This window comes from Seriola dumerili, unplaced genomic scaffold, assembly GCF_002260705.1.
Source record: "Seriola dumerili isolate Sdu_G_001 unplaced genomic scaffold, Sdu_1.0 BDQW01000043.1, whole genome shotgun sequence".
In the NCBI taxonomy this organism is placed as follows: domain Eukaryota; kingdom Metazoa; phylum Chordata; class Actinopteri; order Carangiformes; family Carangidae; genus Seriola; species Seriola dumerili.
Window position 1 is genome coordinate 3,018,812 of NW_019174298.1, and position 19,898 is coordinate 3,038,709.

The following is a 19,898-nucleotide window of genomic DNA, read 5'->3' on the forward strand; positions in this document are numbered from 1 at the left end:
CTTGTTGCACTTTACTCCTTCTGTGCCTCAGCAGCTTCTTTTGAGCCGATATCCTCTCCGCTATCTCCACCTTTGCTGCTGCGATCTGCTCAACCTCTCCCCGCTGCTGCTGCTGCTGCTGCTGCGTGCCTTCAATGGGGGGAAGGACTGGAAACTGTGACATAATTTTGAAAACTCCGGGGGAGGAAGCCATGTCTGGCAAAAAGCACCTGAAAAGAACCAGAAACGAAAAAAAAGTTAAATTACAGCTAAACTACAGCTGTTGTAAGTTAACCAAGGTAACGCTAGGCTAATTTTCAGTTGGTAACATTTGACCCGAACAAACTGTGGTAATAATCTCAAAAGTTATTTGCAGTGGATAACAACAGGGTACCTATCGTTTTACCTGTTCGCTCATTCAATATCTGCTCGGTTTAGTTTGATAATTAACAGTGGATGTCAGTTTATTCGGTTTAACCTCTGAAAAGACTCCTGAGACTGAAGTTAACAACATCGTTACCATAGAAACAGTAAACAGGGTAGCCACAGAAGGGAGGCGGGGTTTGTCATGTCATACCTATTGCTGCAAGCTTCTGTTGTCTATTTCTATTGTCTGTCTGCATTCATTTTTTATACAATATTATTAATATTGTATCATTTTAAGTAAGTAAGTACAATGACAAACTCAGTGCTGTACAGTTCAAGTAAGGATTCCTGTTCAAAACACAATCATACCGTCAAAGAAAGATGTTTTCAGTTTATCCACAGGGTACATTAAAAACATCAATTACATATAGACAATAATAAAAAAAATAGTTATTGTTGAAAGGAAAAATACCAACAGGTTTAAAATGTTGACACACCAAAATAACATAAAAGGAATATACAAGTAGAAAAAAATTGCCAGATCTCAAATAGTCACACAATTGTCTTACTGTAGGGGGCAGTGGTGTGCACATAGCATGTAGTTTACGGTCCCGGAAATGCGCAGAGGAAGAAGAAGAAGAAGAAGCAAAAGAGGCTCCCCTCCGCTAGCTAGCTAGCTACTGCTGGGAAGTAGCAACAAAATTTTCAGGTATTGTGAATAAAGTAACCATTATATTTGATTGGCGTTGTAGATGCATACCTACAGAAGACAATAAAATAGAACAGCACTCGTTCCGGATGTTTGTGTTCGATATAAATGCATAGAAAGGCGGAAGTTGTCTTTGTTTTCATTCGTGTTGACGAAATTCAGGCTTCAATGTTGTGTTTTTCATCGAAGGCCCCAAATGTTGTGACTTAGGATTTCCGGTGCCGTGTTGCTGTCAAATTGAATAACAAATTGCCGAAACAGTTATAACGTTATATAATTGTTCTTACCGTGAGTTTAAAATGTAATTTTGTTAACTGACAAGATAACCATTCTCTACTCCTTTAGGATATTATCATAATGAGTTATGCAGAGAAGCCGGAGGATATAACAAGGGAAGAGTGGATGGATAAACTCAACAATGTCCACATTCAGAGGGCTGATATGAACAGGCTCATTATGAACTACTTGGTGACAGGTGAAGGATCTTTTTTTTATTACGTAAAGTTCGCTCTAAGTTGTGTATAAAGATAATTTGAGCGTGGTATTTGAATGTGGAATGCGCAGGATTTCATCACGGTTTTTGTTCAATAGAGGGCTTCAAGGAGGCAGCGGAGAAGTTCAGGATGGAGTCTGGAATAGAACCAAGTGTGGATTTGGATTCCCTAGATGAAAGAATTAAAATCAGAGAGATGATCCTGAAGGGACAGATCCAGGATGCCATTGCACTGATCAACAGTCTGCACCCAGAACTGCTGGATACCAACCGTTACCTCTACTTTCACCTACAGGTAAAGTAAAACACAGTGCAGACACCTCGGCTTTGTACTTTTGGAAATGTCAATTGTACTGTACGTCTTACTTTTGTTCTGTATGTGTGTGTTTGCAGCAGCAGCATCTGATCGAGCTGATTCGTTTGAGGGAGACTGAAGCTGCCCTGGAATTTGCCCAGTCTCAGTTAGCAGAGCAGGGGGAGGAGAGCCGTGAATGTCTGACCGAGATGGAGAGGACTCTGGCCCTGCTGGCATTTGACAACCCCGAGGAGTCACCTTTCGGAGATCTGCTCAATATGATGCAGAGACAAAAGGTAGAGTCAAAGTGTATTATTAAAATCCCTACTACTTTTGTCTTGAACTTCGCCCTTCTTTTTCACTAATATGCTTTATATATTCACATCTCACTTGGAATAGATTACTTAAAAATTATGCTGTAGTTTTAGGATGGTTTTTCAACCACGTCAACATTTTTCATGTGATTTTAATTTTCTTAATTATCAAATCAATTACATATGAATTCCCTGATTTATTTTGTTGTCAGAAGGAGCAATACTCATCCTATGAAAACAGCTGTTTCTAATTTTCTATAATTCTAAAGGGAGCTTTTATAGTCTGAGAAAATAACACTGATGATGTCAACAGGGTTATCTCGGATTGGGCTTGAGATTTTCAATTTTGGACAGAAGGGTTGTGTTACAAATTTTGGATTTGGAGTACGATGAACGATGTGGGCATTTACCAAACCGGAAGGATTAGATGAATGACGTTATTGTGTTGAATTATGGGAATTGTAGTATCAACTGTTCGTGACCCATATAGGGGACCAAAGGTCAGGATGTCTCAGCCTGCTCCTTTTTATCCCTCTGTGCTGGCTACAGTCGTGGCCAGAAACATTATGTTTCTGGGTTGTGTGTCTGTACGTCCCATTCTCCTGAACACGAAACCACTAATGTCTTAAGGGAATTTCTTCAAATTTGGATGTGAATGATGAACTGATTATATTTTGATAGTCAAAAGTTGAGGTCACAGTGGACTCATGTTCTTGTGATCACAATATATCAGGAACATGCATGCAACTGGAAAACAAAGAGCAACTGGACTGGTTAGCAGAGGCATGTAACCACGAGGTGGTAATTTTATCTTAAAACTATCTCTTGTGAGTCCCACAACCTAATGAAAGTGCAACATATTAACTATGATCCACTGTAGTGAAGTTCACAATAGTGAAAGTATTCAAAGCAATAACATGTATGTGCCTCTGTCTTTCAGGTGTGGAGTGAAGTGAATCAGTGTGTGCTAGATTATGAAAACAGAGAGTCAACACCCAAGCTGGCCAAGCTCCTGAAACTACTGCTGTGGGCTCAAAATGAACTTGACCAAAAGAAAGTGAAGTATCCCAAAATGACAGACCTCAGCAAAGGAACCATCGAAGACCCAAAATAAGGACCCACAGTGAAAACATAACACAGCATTATAAAATGGACACATTTCCTTTATCTATTTATACCCCAACAAACTGACTCATGTAGAGTACAACCTTTTCTTTTTGTAAGGGTTGCTTTTTGATACTTCAGTAAAGTAGAATGTGCAAACTGGATTGATGGCATCTTAAAATGACCTCACACTAAAATAACACGCATACCATTATTTTACTTGGTATTATAATTTACATATTTGTTTATGTAAAATTAGTATTTTCAGTTACACTAGTTTTTCTGTCTGTTGGCAGGGAAAGTTGTTGGCATAGGAGGAAGTGAATAAAGCCTAAATTAGGCTGTCACTTTCTGTCTGACCACTTAGAAGGGGTTTGATGTTCAGGGAAAATGGTTGGCTGAGTGTGCACTGCCTCAAATGAACATACTTTTTCCTTACAAAACATACACATTTCAGCTAGTAGCCTCTTAGCTAGTACTCTATGTAACGGCAATAGCCAAAACAATATACTTGGGATATTTGAGAATACTGTGACTTTGAAAGTTAAATTCAACTTTGGAATCATATTGCATTATTGTTTAAAACATTACAAAAAGATTCAACAATAACAAAGACAAGAATTAACTTTCAACTATACATCACGGTAGCAATGAACAGGTAAGACAAGACAAGATTCCGGGAGTGCTATAGACTTTGCAGCGTTCAGTGACTGTGCAAGCTTAAAGGCAGCCGCAGTTTCATATTGTTATAAAATATCACAGATCATATTAAAAGATGTGAATGGATAAATCTATGTCCACAGACATGGAGATACTTTTACAGATGGATTATTTACATGTATGGAATAAGTAGCTCTTTTGCAAAATTTGATGTGCTTTTTTTTTTTTGCTGGTATATTATTTTGCAATAAAAGTGAATTTTTAAACTGGGCAAGTCATAAAGGACTTCAAAGCTTGATGTGTTTTTAATTCTGCAAATTTCAAAGTCAGTCCATTAAGTAACCCTGAAATTAAGTACATGCACTTACGTACAATTTTGAAGTCATATTCTCATGAACGCAATATCTCAATAACACCTTGAGGGAATTTCAGATTTGGCACAAACATTCACTTGGACTCAAAGGTGAACTGATTCAATTTTGGTGGGCTAAGGTCAAGGTCACTGTGATCTCACTAAACAAACAAACAAAAACATCACTGATGCATTAATGTGTAGGTAGTATTTTACTGTAGTAACTGGTGTAGGTGGAGCTAGTTTAAAGGACTTCTCATACTGTTGGATATTTCCACTGTAACTGCATTATATTTTGTAAGGTTATCAACTGTTTTTCATGTAAAGGAACTAGTGACAATCAATCAATCAATCACACTTCATTACAAACTCAGGATTCCAGATAAAAGACATAGAATATATTAATTACAAAAGCACCATAAAACAACATGGTTTTAATGTAGTATAAATCAACTGTCCTAGTGCCTCCACAGCTGGGATTGGTGGTATGTAGTACTAAACCTCATGTTTGATAAGCCAGAGTGATTTTATTTTCAGAGTCACTAAGCTGGAAAATAAATGAAATTTCTTAGAATGGTTTGTAAAGTATTGACTCCTGCAGCCACAAACATTTCACTTGCACTACACCATAATATTGTCATGGCATCATCATAAGCTATACTTGAAGACCCCACATGCTTGCTTTTCTGTGGCCTGACCACAAGTGTACAATATGCTCTTCACTTCTTCATCAACATCTTCATTCCATCTGCACACACACTAAACCTGTGTAACAGAATGTTTGTTTGTGCATTCATCATGCAGCTTTGGTCCCTTTCACTTTTTTGTCAGTGTGCAGGCAGGTTTTCTATGAATGGAAAGATTTCTTGTTTGAAAGTCATAGATCTCAGTTAAAAGTCACAAAATGACCACAAGGAAATACAAAACCAATAGAATGAGGCACAAACCAACTACAATCAGCATGACTATGCCCTTATTATTACATTTATTACTTATATTGTGACAAGAAAAAGTATGAGAACCCTTTGGAATGACCTGGTTTTCTGAAAATATTGGTCATAAAATTTCATCTGATCTCCGTCTAAGTCACAAATATAGACATAGTGTCCCTACGCTAATATTACATAATAAATTATACTCTTTTGTATCTTGAGTAAACACAGCCATTAAACATTCATGGTGCTAGTGGAAAGAGTAAGTGAACCCCCTGGATTTAACAACTGGTCAAACCTCCTTTGGCACCAATAACCTCAAACTAGTGTTTTCTGTAGCTGCGGATCAGACCTGCACAGTGTTCAGGAGGAATTTTGAACCATCCATCATACAGAAGTGCTTCAGCTCAGCCATATTCTTAGGATGTCTGGTGTGAGCGGCTCAGCTTTCAGGTCATTTCGCAGTCTTTCTCTGGGCTCTAATTGGGCCACGTCAACAGGTGGATTTTCTTTGTTTGAAGTCATTCTGTGGTAGATATATTTTGATGTTTAGGGTCATTGTCCTGTTGCCTCACCCAGATTCTACTGAGCTCCAGCAGGTGGACAGCCACCCTGACATTATCCTGTAAGATACCTTGATAAACTTGGCAATTCATTTTCTCCTCGATGATGGCAAGCTGTCCAGGCTCAGAGACAGCAAAGCCCCCAATCTTGATGCTCCCTCCACTGTACTTCAGCTTTGGGATGATGTTTTCATGTTGGTATGCCATTCCCTTTAGTGCTGCATGTTCTTCCCAGACAATTCAACTTTAGTTTCATCAGTCCATAAAACATTCTCCCAGTGGTGTTGTAGAGTGTCAAACTGCTCTTTGGCAAACCTCAGGCATGTATGTGATATATTTTTTAATTTTTTTGCGAATGTTAGACTTGTGAACAGAGATTTTAACCAGCTCCAATAAGGTTTTAATTACTCTGACGTTCTTTGTCACGTTACTGATCATTCTGCGTTGTGCTTTTGGAGTCATCTTAGCTGGGGGCCCACTTCAAGGGAGAATAGTCACAGAACCAAATCGTCTCCATTTATAGACAGTTCATCTGATTGTGGACTGATGAATATCTAAACCCTTTCAGCTTTATGCAAATCAACAATTCTTGATCATAAGTCTTCTGAGACCTCTTGTTTTGGGAGGAATAGTTCACATCAGCATGTTTCTTGTGAATAGCAAACTCAAAATGTTTAAGTATTTCTTTTACACATCAAAGTTGCTCTAACCCACACCTCCAATCTGGTTTCATTGATTGGACTCCAGGTTTGATTGTTAATGCCATTGCTATCAGTTAAAATAGATTGCGTTTGTTCATAATTGGATAAAGGTCTGACCATATTTTTTTAGGAGGGAAGTAACTCCAGGGGGTTCACTTACTTTCCCTTGCTACTGTACAATGCAGGATTTTACATTGTGGTGCTACTTTAACTTAAGGACGTGGGTACTTCTTCTACCACCACACACTGTAAGGGGGGGCTGTTAAAAGTTGTGTTGAATGCAGAGTATTATGTAACGATTGCCTGCTAACTCAAACAGCCAGGGGCAGACGGACCATTAAAAACAGCCTTGTAGGCACTGCGCATATCTGCTCCCAGCAGCAGCAGCAGCAGCAGCAGCAGCAGCAGCTTCTTCTCAGCACGGGCACTATCACGTCTTCATCCGGCAAGGGCAGGTCAGTAAGGACAGCACGTCCTGCTGCTCTAACGATGCTCCCATAGACGAGTCACTGGTACATCTTCTGTATTGCACCGTCATGATTGGAAAGAAGGGTGGGGGTGGGTGGGGGGCGCAGCCAGAGGTGTCTCTCTGGTGTGTTGTGTGATACAGTAATGGCTGAAACGGCTGACTAGGCAGCTTAAGACTGGTTTGAAAAAGACTAAATCACTTCCTGATGAACCCTACCGATCAGAAGAAGAACTGCGTGGCTGGCTGGAGGAGGCTGGGGAGAAAAACTGACACGTGGATTACTCCTCCTAGGGCATCAGGAAAAACAGTCTCCCTCCTCTAGCTCAGTTCCGCGAACCGTCGCCTGTTGTCCCTGTTAGTCCAGTCCTTCACGTTATGGATTTAAATGACGTGAATCCGAGATATGATTGTGCAAATACTTTGTAAGAAGGCTGGTCTTTCTCTATACGTTTACTTTTCTCACTGACTGATCGACGGCGGGGGAAGAGATTGAAAGTAAATAGCCGAAGCGGTTGGAAGGAGGCTGCCGTTACCTCTCGTTGAATGGCAGTTATTCAAAAATATGGCAAGAACTATAGTCCAGATTTGGTCTGTCACAAGGAAAACCATCCGTCTGATAAGATCGGAGCCCCTGGATGTCACAAGAAGTGGGCTGAACACAACACCAACTGGCCAAGGTAATATCTTTTTTAACCCCTACAAGATACGTGTACATTCAACAGTGCTGACAGTTTGTCGTGTTTACACATGTCTTAGCAACTCAGCAGCCTAACAAATCTCCCCAGGTGGCTCCCAAATAAGAACCTAAATCAATATTGGTACTTCTAAGTAACTCTTTGCCCTATAACCCTTAAGGTCCTGCCTCAGCAATACGGAGACAGGGGCTGGTTGTAGCTGAAGTGCCTCTGTATCTGGGGGTGAAATGACACGTATCATCCATGGCGTTTCATGGTTCAATGCTCTTAAGATGTAGTTACATTGCTACATAGGCCACACGCTTTATAAAGAAGGAAGTAAGTCCCACTTCCTTTATGAAAAAGAAATGATCATAAAATGTTATTGCTATTAGAGACTAAAGATGTAAAACTGCCATTTAAACCAATACTGAATGGTGGGCAACCAAACTGAGCAAAGTAACCCCCCCCCCCAGTTACATAAGCAATCCCCTGTCAACTTTTGAAGTCCAAAGTTTGTCCCCACATGTTGCCTTTGTTCAACCAAACTCAAATAACTCAATCCATCCTCCTCCTGTGCAGGCCAGTGGCGAGGGTATGGACGGTGGTGCTGCTGCTTGGGACATGCCTCCTCTACTGCGCCCGTGTGGCGATGCCCATCTGCGCCGTCAGCATGGCAGAGCAGTTCAGCTGGACCAAGAGGGAGTCTGGCATGGTGCTCGGCAGCTTTTTCTGGGGCTACTGCTTCACCCAAGTGTTCGGAGGCTACGTCAGCGACCGGTGGGAAAAGTTTTTGTTGTGTTGTGAGATAATAGCGGTTTGAGGGCATGGAATTCTTTGTTTTGTCTGCACAGATGTCTGCTGTGATTATGAATGTTGACAGTGACACTGGTTTTCAGTTGGCACCTGTTTTAGCTTCCAGCTCATCAAGAGTCATTTTCATGAAAACATTACTGGCAATGATGCAAAACAGCCCAGTTATTTTTGCTCACTCTGGACAGATAAAGTAGTGAATACATTTTTTCTCTGTGTTAACTCTTGTAGGCACACACTGCCACAAAGAGCTGATTATGTACTTTCACTAGTATGACAAGTCCTCAAGATATCAAAGTGAAGTGTCCTCTCAAAGCTAATGCACTCTGTCTGTATTCTGTGTTTACAGGGTGGGAGGTGAGAAGGTCCTCCTGCTGTCTGCGGCAGCCTGGGGGTCGATGACAGCCTTCACCCCCATCCTGGCCCACTTCTGTTCCCAGCCAATCCTCTCCATGACACTGGCCCGCTTCCTCATGGGCCTGTTACAAGGTGAGATGGGTAGCGCGCCAGAATCGATCACAACTTCAGATTAGGTCGGTGATGAAATATAATTGCTCTTTCCAGAGATTGGTCTACACCTTTTTCAAGGTCTGGAAGGACAAAATTATTCAACTTATTCAAAAAGTCTGCTGTTTTAGTTCTCCCATGGGTCTTAGTTCCTCGCTCCCAGTAACTGTCAGATTGATTGATTGATTTCAAAAAATCACACTTGTCACCCATCAAATGAATAAAATAAATGGTCTTAAACTTACAAGGAGCACGACAACTTGTTATAACACGTATTCACAAGAAACAGTTTGGTTGCAATGTCATTTCCTACGCAGCTCTATATCCTACATCTTACTATCTGTGTTGGGTAATTAGATACAGGCAGACAACATGAAAGCGCACAGACGCATGATAAAAATCCTAGTCAGTTAAGCGCATTTCTTGATCTTTAACGATTAAATGTCTCTTATTTGATACTTTGATTTACATTCTCTCATGAAACCCATTTTCTTTAAAGCCCTGCAAGAGCTAAAAACTGACGTGTTTTGCTTGTATTCACTGGAAAGACAACAAATTGAAATTGAAAACACTGTCAAATTATTGAACTTTTTCATACTTCAAGTTTGATCACAGCAGGGAATACCAGGTTCTGCTCACTTTGATCTGCAGCCTAGTTTTTATGTTGCGTCTCAGGCCTTTTGCTCAAGACTGTTTGGACTGTAAAATGAAAAACATTTTAAATTTGCATGTTATCTAAAGAGGAAACTGATGACCATGCATTTATCGCAATTATTCAGTAACCATATGACATTTATAGACCTCTGTTGGTGGCAGTATAAATTACAGCATTGTTGCCATTCACCATCATTACTTTGGCATTTGTTTGTCTTGCTTGTGATCACAGATGAATGGTCTACATAGGCGGGGTTGATTTAGGTGTGTCTTTGTCTTTATTTTTGGAAGCAAGCTCTTGTTACAAAAACACAGGTTCTGCTATTTCTGGATGACAATTAATTCAGCACCTGCTTAATAATCTGCCATGTTATTTGTATTGCGCAAAAACTCCATTTCCCCTCAGATTCATATGTTTGTTTTGTGTGATGAGGTGGTTAAAAATCCTGCTCTCACTGCCGCTCGGTTTGGGACATTGTCTGAATGTGTTTTCTGTCATGATCTTAGGAGTTCATTACCCTTCTCTCGCGAGTCTCTGCTCTCAAAAGGTGGTGGAAAGTGAGAGAGGCTTCCTCATGAGCACCGTGGGTAGTGGCTCCTACCTGGGGTGAGTCAAGCGTTACGTAATAAACAGGCAATCGTGGGAATGGGACGAATGTTTCTCGCTACAATATCACTGTTGGGATCCCACAAACACTTCTAATACCTTTTAACGATTAGAAATATTAATTTTATAGCTGTAACCAGATGTTGACAGTTTTATTATACTGAGACTTATTTTTTAGGCTCACATCATGCCATGTATGTCCCTAATCAAGCACTTACCTATGCTGAAACATGCTGTTAAAAGATGTGTTTTTGTGTGACTTCTCATGTCTTGTTGTGACCCTTTTTTTTTTTTCAGCACTCTGGTGATAGGAGGGGCTGGCTCCCTCATGTTGGACCTGTATGGCTGGGAGAGCGTTTTCTATGTCTCTGGTCTCCTCTCGGTCATGTGGGCCTACTGCATGTGGAAGTATCTACTCAAAGGAGAAGGCAAGGGACCGTTTAACCGTGCTGACAGTATCTGCTGTGTCACAGCATGCTCCTATCATGTAACTGCTTATTTGTTTAATTGGAGTCAGTGTCCTCTTGTATGCCCACGTGCCTGCGCTCATCTGTTTTTGCAGGGCCTATCATCACCCTGGAGTCCCTGGGAAGTGGTGGGCCCCAATCCAAACTGTCCAAGAGACATTGGTTGCGGCTCCTCAAACAACCTGCAGTCTGGTGAGATAACGATAAAGCAAGTGTGCAGGCGTGTGGGTGTGTGAGTGCATTTGCAAGCCCCTGTGTGTGTGCGTGTGCGTGTGCTTTTATTTTGCACCCCCCTTTCGTCCATATGCATAGCTGCTTGTTTATTCTCATTTTCAGATGAATGAGCAACTAGTTTGCAGAGCTCGAGTCAGGAAGTTCTATTATAACCCTGTGGCTGTATTAGAGCTACATCCAAACTCTGAAATTCCACTTTATCGCCTGTGCTTTTTAACTGTGGAAATATGAGTTAGTGGCTGATCTAGAAAATTAGAAATTTAGCAGAATAATTTAAGAGGAAGAATGTAGAAATGTACAAAAGCGTATCTGAGTCTTGACGGATCATAATTTAGTATGTGAGTTTCTGTAATACAGCTGTTTCTGTGGACTCAGATCCAGCTTTTATTTGTACCAGATTGGAGAGCAGCGGGTCTCTGGTTGCCTCTGCTGTCTGTTAATGTCTCTGGTATTGAGTTCTTCCATGTCCTTCCAGTCTCTCCCCATGGCTTAGATATTTATATACTGTAATACAACTGATATGCTCCATTTTCTGACAGGAAGAACCTCTGTGGTTTTATTTGATGTGTCTGATCCACCTTGAGAGTAACAGATCAGAAGGTAGTTTGATGGCTTTGGGATTAATATTCCCAATCTCTTCATGCTTTCAACCACATGCTGCTTGCGTTAACACAGATATGATTCAGAAAAGAGAACAATAGATGTCAAACAAGCTGTACAGGACCAAGTTTCTGTCAAATCAGCGAGACGGTGCTCAAACAAATAGGACGCTGTCTTTGTTAATAAACAACCTTCGGTAAATGTAAATGTATTTGCAATACACTTATTTTGACTGTTTGTCTCTCATCATTCCTTGACCAGTGCTGTGATCGTTACACACCTTTGCACAGCGAGCACCTTCTTCACTCTTTTGTCGTGGCTGCCAACATTCTTTAAAGACACTTTTCCTGATGCGAAGGTAAACACGCTACCTTTTCTCCCTCCTCTTGATCCCATATTTTACATTAGAATTGTAGGAGCCATGAGGGTTAAGATTAAGAAAGAGTACACCTTTATTTAACAAGACTAAGTGTACAGCCATTCCTTTTGCTCTGTGAGGCTATACACAGGCACCGCCATGCTCTGGGGTAACTGCTTGTAACCAGAATGCTAACTTGCTCACAAAAGCTAGCGGCTAATATGCCCATGTTAAGCAACTATAACATTTACCAGGTTCACCATCTTAGTTTAGCATGATAACATTTGCTTATAAATACAGCTGAGGCTGATGGGAATGTTTCTAGTTTTGCTGGTCATAAACCAAAGCACAGGAAAAATACAATTTTTGACCTGATGGTGGCGCTAGAAGAAAAGTCATTATGACTAGATCTTTTGTAAACCACGAATGTCTGTAGATAATATTGTGCCAATCTATACGGAAGATGTGGTTTTTCACTGGATCAATAAAAATCTTGTCCTGCTGGCGGCACTAGATGAAAAGTGATGATGAAAACGACCTAACAAAATGACAGAACACACAAAGTTCCCTGCAGTTTCTGGTCAAGTTCACCCACACAAAAAAAAAATGTGTTGTCCTTCCAGGGTTGGGTGTTCAATGTCATTCCTTGGTTTGTGGCCATACCCTCATCCCTCTTCAGTGGCTGCCTGTCTGACCACCTCATCAGTCAAGGTACAGCAACAAAGGAGCTGATATCAGAATCATTTGTAAATGTAGTTTATTATTGATAACTGTATAACTGCCTATTAATTTCTCTTTTGATCTCCTCAGGCTTTGATACAGCCTCAGTGAGGAAGTTGATGCAGGTACAATATTTGACACTCGCCTTGTTATTCTGTGTATATGTAAACCTGTATAGTCTCATTGTGTGGATTTTCTTCCACTCATACACAGTGTATGAATGTCCTCTTGACTCTTGTACATAATGAATTCTGTAAGATTTTGATTTATGTGTTTTTGTGTGCATTCATCCTTCTGTTAGTTTTTCTCCATGGGTGTGTCCAGTGTGTTTACCCTTCTTCTGTGTGGCAACACCACCTTCCCCTGGGCTGTAGCATTTGTGTCTGCCACCATGGGCCTCACCACCTTCAGTCACAGGTACTGGCACCCACAATGTCCTCACACTCGATCTCTGGCCCTGAAACAAAAAACTTTTTTGGTGTTCCCCAAGAGTCAGTTTGTCAATGTTATGTTTTGTATTGCTGCTTTGTATGCTTCCACTTGGTGATACCATTTGAAACCATTACATTAATTTCCATCTCTATGCGGACAGCACTACATAGCAGCCTCATTGAATTTCTTTGTGTCGTGCAGCCTTGCTTCAACCATTTCGGGAAAATTGCAAAAAGCAGGACCTTGTTATTCCTTATTTGTCCTGGAAGGGATCATACCTGCTAAAAAAAAAAAAAACAGGTCATTAATATGTACTTTAACTCTCAACATGGCTAAATAATTTCCAAAAACACTCAATACTTCTTTCAACTGTGAGTGTATGTCCTTCACTTTATGCCAAAATAAGTGCAGGATTGCATACTAAGTGAGGCTGGGTAAACACTTGTGGGTGTGGTGCTACTTGTAGATAAAACCAAAGAATGTGAACCCATGACCACAAGTATGAGGAAGTAATGAGTTTGTGGTGTTGCAGGACCTTCTGACACTGCAGGACCTTTCAGTTTGCTGTGTTTTTTTATCTGATGCATTTTTTCTTGTAAATATCGCCCATGATTTTATATTCAAATTTTCTTCCTTTTTTTTCCCATATGGATTTTTAATATTGTATTGATATACAGTACATGTCACATTCCTGATATTTATTTCCTCTTAGTCACTGCTTTATATTGTCATTTTACAATATAATAGTGCTATGATATTATATATTTATTAGTTACTTGTTTAATACTATAAGTGCTGTAAAAACACTTCTTATGTTTAAGATTTAGTCATAATATTTTTAATATGTCTCCAACTGATGCTCAGTGTAATGAGCTTACTTCCTCAGAAAGAAAATTCATATATACAGTATTCTTTTTTTTTTTTTCAGGTTCCAAACTTGTACAATTTGTGCAAAGACAAATGTAGATACAGTCGATGATTGCAGGCTGGGAACAGAATATAAGATGCCCATGATAGGTTTCCTGGCCACAGACATTTATTTTCTCTCCTGATGTGGTTCTAATCTTTTTATGGCTGTGATTTTTCCGGCTGATTAGTGGGTTCATGTTGATGCAATTCAGAATGCAGTCAGTCAGTTTATCGCCATATAAGATAAAGCGGTTTATGACATGTCTTTTACAGTGGGGTGTCTGTAAATGTCCAAGATCTTGCTCCTTCCTGTGCTGGAGCATTATTTGGTAAGTTTAAAGAAATGTTTCCAAAATTACTGAAAACTTTTTCTTAAAATTGAATAAATATAAAACCATTTAGCACTGACCTAACTGATCATTTTTTTTAAACCACTTGTGAAATTTTAATGAAGTTTTCAATTTTACATGTGTGTATCTGCATTTCTTTTACAGGTGTTATGAATACATGCGGTGCTTTCTCAGGTGAGACATTGAGAACAAACATCTGTGATGAATCTTTCACCAGCAGCTGCTAAATTATTGTTTTTACCTTTAGCAATCTATCAGGTGAAATAATTAATTCACGTCCCTAAATTCAAACTTTAAGCTGATGCTCCCCCTGTCAGTCATGATGGCTCCTGTATGCGATGCATATTTCATCAAGGGAGCATGATTGAGTTTGTGTCAGATGAATAATACAGGGAACAGAGGATGACAGTTAGTGGTCCTGTGAGGGACGTGGAGTGGACTGTGACGCCTCCTCTGTGGAAAACCGAACTGAACTACCACATGGAAGCTAGTGTGTGCTGCTTTTTGTGGTAATATGCTATTAATGGTGACTGTGTGTGTGTATGTGTGTCTTCCTGTACAGGGGTCCTAATGGTGTATTTCTCGGGGTATCTCATCGAGGCCACAGGCTCGTGGGCGTCTGTGTTTGCCCTCATCACCACAGTCAACCTGCTGGGCCTCTGCACCTTCCTGGCTTTCGCTGAGGCCCGCCGGGTCGACATTGATTCTAGCAAGGTGCGCCACCACAACATTCACATTTAAATCATTAGTCATCAGACGGACCAGAGTGCTATTCCCAAGGAAGAGGTGACCTTGGGCAACCAGCAGCTAGGACATTATCCGTGTTGGAGAACTGGCCAAAGGAGCAGCACTTGGATAAAGCCTGCATATAACATTGGGGAAACTTTGATTGGATCCGTGTCTGGTTGAGGGAAGAACTGCAACAGTTACTGAAAAGCACACAGCAGAGTCTGCACAATGTCACTGAAAAATCTTATCGAGTTGAATCCTACAAAAACACAGCTGTGTCGGTGGATGCTGTGTGAGTTCAGGGAGGAGGACCAAACTACCTCCAGATCCCAGCTCGTGCAGCGGATGGTGGTCACACAGTTGCTTGGCTACTGTTTACGCTTGTTACAGAATGCGTTACGTCGCAGAGATGGTTATCCGAAAAAGCAGTAGCTCACTTTTTTGTGTGTGTACCGAAGGAGCTGTGAGAATGATGGATGTGTTAGTCTCAGGAGCTCTCTGACAGCTGTGACAGACCAAGGTGGTGGGTTCTTACCCTGCGGGAATGGGGGAGGCGGTGTTTTTGACGCAGGGAGAGTCCTTTAGAGTCTTTTATTACTATGCCCTACTCACCCATCTCTAAGAGAACTGTCTGAGTGACACCTCATTACCCAGCCACTAATTACTTGGCAGGCACTCTAATGTCCTGTACGATTTACCTTCTACGGTCCCCATCCCCATGGTTACAAGCTCATCTTATCTTTACAGTTCGGAGTGGGTCATGCTTTATTGCAACACGGTTTTGAATGAGTACATTCTCCCTGATTGTTGTCCTGAAGAATATCTTTGGAGTCAGGAGACCAAAGGTTATTAATTATTTTTATTTTATTTCTATGTGATTGCATGTAATAGAAATACCTCACCTAATTATTTTGTGAACTTATATATTTATATGGCTTATTGATTTCTTTTGTCCATTTCAAAAATGTTTTTGAGAGAAAAAATATATTCGGTTAGATAATAGAAAAAGTAACATATCAGGTAAGATGATAGAAAATCAGTTAGTTATCAAAATCTGATGCAGTATGGAAAAGCCAATAGTTGTCCTCACCTTTTCTTCATTTCTGACCTGCACTTTTCAGTCTAAGGAGACATTGTTGGAAAGAAACTTGTCCATATATTCACTTCCACCCTTATTATCACACTTAACATCATTGTTACCTAGCATCTAGACAGGAAGTGATGTCAGTATTTGGGAAGGAGCTCGTTAGTAGAGGAGAAATCCCATTCACTTGTCATGCCGGTGTCAGACAGTGTTTTCACCCTCTATCTCATTAAGGCAACTTTAAAAACCATAGTCTCCATGTTACACACTGTCATAATGAATGTTGCAGGGCAGGTGAGAGGATTACAAATCATGTCTTGGGTTCAGTTCAGTCGAAGAGCTGGAGAAGATTTGGTGTAATCTTACTGCAAAGTCTGTAGCAACAGAAAGTTAGCTGCACAGTTCTGACTGAATGTTGTTTTCTGTAGCATTTCTGTTTTACATTTCACGTCCAATTGAGATGCTTACTTGACATGTGTACCTTTTTAAATCTATGCATTTATTATTTTTGTGCCTAATTTAAAGCAATGAGAGAACTGCAAGATGTGTTCATTGTGGTCACACAGTGTCATTGATCATTGCACATTGCTAATATTTGCCTTGTTTTGCAGGAGTTGCTTTTGTGTCACTTGTCATTGTTATTTACATACAAAGGCACATAGGCTCATGTTTTCTTGGATGTTTTCTAAATGCACTTGGAAGTGTATCTTTTGGCTGAACATTTTGTCTAATTTCTGAAATGCCTGTTATGTTTCTTACAGTGTCATGGTCAGTGGTTACACAAATGAAATCTGATATCCATGTCATTTTTGAATTTGTACATACACTATGTTTTATAGTGATTGTACACAAAGTGTATGCCTGGATCTTTCAGATACACAATTAAATCTATTTACATAAGAATGCTTTACAAAAATAATCAGCCTTCAACATTTTTATTTATTTATTTTTTTGGAAACCAATGCCACACATTCCTCAGATGTTTAACCCGCCTTAGCAGATGTGCATTATTTACAGCTACGTTCATCGCTAGTCCCTTTTTCTCAGTTACTGTGTTGATGTCCTGTAAAACGTAAACATTTACATGATAATTCGCTGGAGTTCTGTTCACCAACATATCTCACTGTAGGTTCCTGAAAGCCTTCTGGCAATTAGTTTTTAATAATGTGTAAGATATGTATGATAAAGAGAAAAACATTATTGCAAGAAAATGCAGTATTCTAATGCTTTTAAGATATGTTGTTGATTTAAAATCATATATAAACTTTGAATAAAAATATATTTTGTCAGCATTGATGAGTGTTTTTCGGTCTGCTGCATTGTCTGCATGTATTTTCGCTGTAGTGCCACAGAGAGGCAGCACAGTATCAGTGATGAGGAGCGCACATGGCGCCATCAAGCCTCCAAACACTTCACTCACATTTTCTGTCTGTAGACTGGAGGCCTTCTCTTAAGATCTCTTTTGAAGTTTTCATTGAGATGACTTCCAACTTACAGTAAATATTACCCATAATTCCACTAACATTTTCACACACCTACATGCACTACACACCAGAATGAAAAAGGGGTTTTCCACCACAAAGCTGAAAACCATTTATCTGTACATCAATAGCCAATTCTGTGTGTGGATCAGCTGTTGAGCAGGTTCTAGTGCAGGTCTGTCCTGTTCACACTATCGGCTCACTACAGGCCCAGATCCCGAGTCCGGGCCAGCAGGACGTATGCGATGGCACCATATGGCAGGATGCTGCGTGCCATGTTGGCTAGCTGGCACTGCCCACGTGTGAATGGCCAGACGCTAGTCAACCCAACCCACTCTTTCTCATGGGACCGAACGGCTCAGGTTGCCATGGAGACGGGTGGCTTGTGGCTGCCGCGTGGCAATGAAAAGAAAGGGAGGGGTCACAAGTGAGTGAAAGTAACAAGTCAGATAGAAGTCAGTGGAGTGGAGTGGAGTTGGCAGGGAGTTTGGCTCTTAATGCACAGTTCATACAAAAACAGCCACAGTGCTAAAGAAGTGGTCAGTCGCTTACTGGAGTGCTCTCACTGTCAAAAAATGGTGTTGTAAAAGCAGACATAATCATGATGAGTGGCCCACTATTTAATTAGCAGAGATGAAACACTGTAAGGGGAGTGTAGGGGAGCGGGGAGATAAACCCTCCCCCAACTTGTCGGTTGGTAAGGGTAACCCAGTAAAGGCAGGCCCCATCAGAGAGCCAGAGATACATGTAAATGAAATAGCCCCATTAATTAGTAATTAACATCAAGTTAATGACATTTCACTGTGTCGCCATCTCATCCTGTGTCCTTCCTCTGTGGTGGAGGGGCTGTCTCTCCGCTCCCTGATCTGAATGCTAATTAGTGCAAAGCTAAAGTGCCATATAGGGCTACCTAATAATATAGAGGCCCAGTTTAAGACTGGTCATTGTGTGGGGAGGATTAATCACTTTGTAGTAATAGATCAGGAGGCTTTATAAGTCTGCCACTCCTTGGAGGGCTGTGATATTGAGGGCCATTGACAGGTTTTATGTGCTAATTGCGTTGCGCCTGTTAGCCTAATGTTGGGCTATCCCTTATGACTTAGAACTACTTTCAACCATTCTTCTAGTTCTCCAAATGTATCCAAGAAATATTTCTGTTAAATGAGCATAAAATGGTTTGCTACGTCAAATCTCATTACTTCAGCGTCTTGCCTGGTTTGATTGAGTTTGAGGGCCCGGCAGTGGATACATTCTCATATGTTTTGGGTCCCCTCCTGAGTCTAAATCAGCTCTGTGACAGAGGTAATTTTACATGATTTGACTGCAGTCAGACGCAGCATCTCTGTGAAGCTAGATGAAACATGAAGCTAACACTCTGTACACAGCAGTGTTCCTGGAATGGACAAGAATGTCAGCCCCAAAATAAAGGAAATATATTCACTCACTGATGTGCGGGGTTATGTCCTGCAATGCTAAACTGTGCTTTGAGTTGGCGACAGTTTTCTGTGTTTCCATTATTATTTCCTCTTCTTTCCTTGCTACGAACATCACTGTCTGTCAGCCTTTGTGTCTCTTCTCTGCTGCCCTCCTTCTTTTTTCTTTTCTTTTCATTCCCAACTCTGTTCTGATACATAATTGACCCTTTAAAGGGATCCCCTGATGCCAAAGCACATCGACCATTAGCACACCAACACACACATACACACACAACCAAATATGTTGATTTCTGTCAATTAAACCCTATCAGCTGTTTGCCTCCTGCTAGACATATGGCCTGTGTTAAATCTAAAGAGCAAATGGAGCTGCCATTGAGAGGGGCATCATTTTAATGGAACCCTGAGGGACAAGACCCACACCTGCGCAATAATAACATTCAACCATGCTCAACCCACTGGCCAGATGAGGACAGTGTTGGTTTGTGTGTGTGTGTATGTGTGGGTACACACACATGCCATTTGTTCTTCTTAATCTTATTTCGGGCCCGGCAGCAATAGAAAGTCTGTGGAGAACAAAGTCATATCCAACAATGGCTGTTTTTAAGTGAAGCTAACATTGCAGCTCGCTGAACATATAGGTATGTTCAGTTTGAATCCTTCTTAACAATGCCTTCCGTTTTCAGAGCCACACCAGGAGAAGGGTAGCTCATGCTGTTTTTAGCCTCTAACATTGGTTATTATATAAGCCAGAAACACAAAAACACAAACGCACTCCATCTCTGCAGAACCAACTCTCCCCTGCAGTCAGAGGAAGAGAACAAATTTTTTTCTTTCCTTCTTGTTTTGCCAAATGAATGGTTTTGGAGTTCACAGGTCCTTAGTCAGAAACGGAGACAAATAACAGAA

At 40.7% G+C, this 19,898-nt stretch overlaps 2 protein-coding genes across 2 annotated transcripts; both read left to right on the forward strand.

Moving 5' to 3' along the window:
- Positions 1-980: 980 nt before the first annotated feature.
- LOC111217355 (glucose-induced degradation protein 8 homolog) lies at positions 981-4,190 on the forward strand. Its single transcript, XM_022739181.1, has 5 exons — positions 981-1,054; positions 1,400-1,529; positions 1,646-1,842; positions 1,941-2,138; positions 3,097-4,190. The coding sequence occupies exons 2-5, from the start codon at positions 1,412-1,414 to the stop codon at positions 3,268-3,270; spliced, it is 687 nt and encodes a 228-aa protein (XP_022594902.1). The 5' UTR covers positions 981-1,054; positions 1,400-1,411; the 3' UTR covers positions 3,271-4,190.
- Positions 4,191-7,145: 2,955 nt separating this feature from the next.
- Positions 7,146-16,487, forward strand: slc17a9 (solute carrier family 17 member 9). Its single transcript, XM_022739256.1, has 13 exons — positions 7,146-7,614; positions 8,194-8,391; positions 8,774-8,913; positions 10,093-10,192; positions 10,490-10,620; positions 10,755-10,851; positions 11,755-11,851; positions 12,475-12,562; positions 12,662-12,696; positions 12,873-12,988; positions 14,186-14,241; positions 14,407-14,436; positions 14,825-16,487. The coding sequence occupies exons 1-13, from the start codon at positions 7,481-7,483 to the stop codon at positions 15,001-15,003; spliced, it is 1,401 nt and encodes a 466-aa protein (XP_022594977.1). The 5' UTR covers positions 7,146-7,480; the 3' UTR covers positions 15,004-16,487.
- Positions 16,488-19,898: the final 3,411 nt, after the last annotated feature.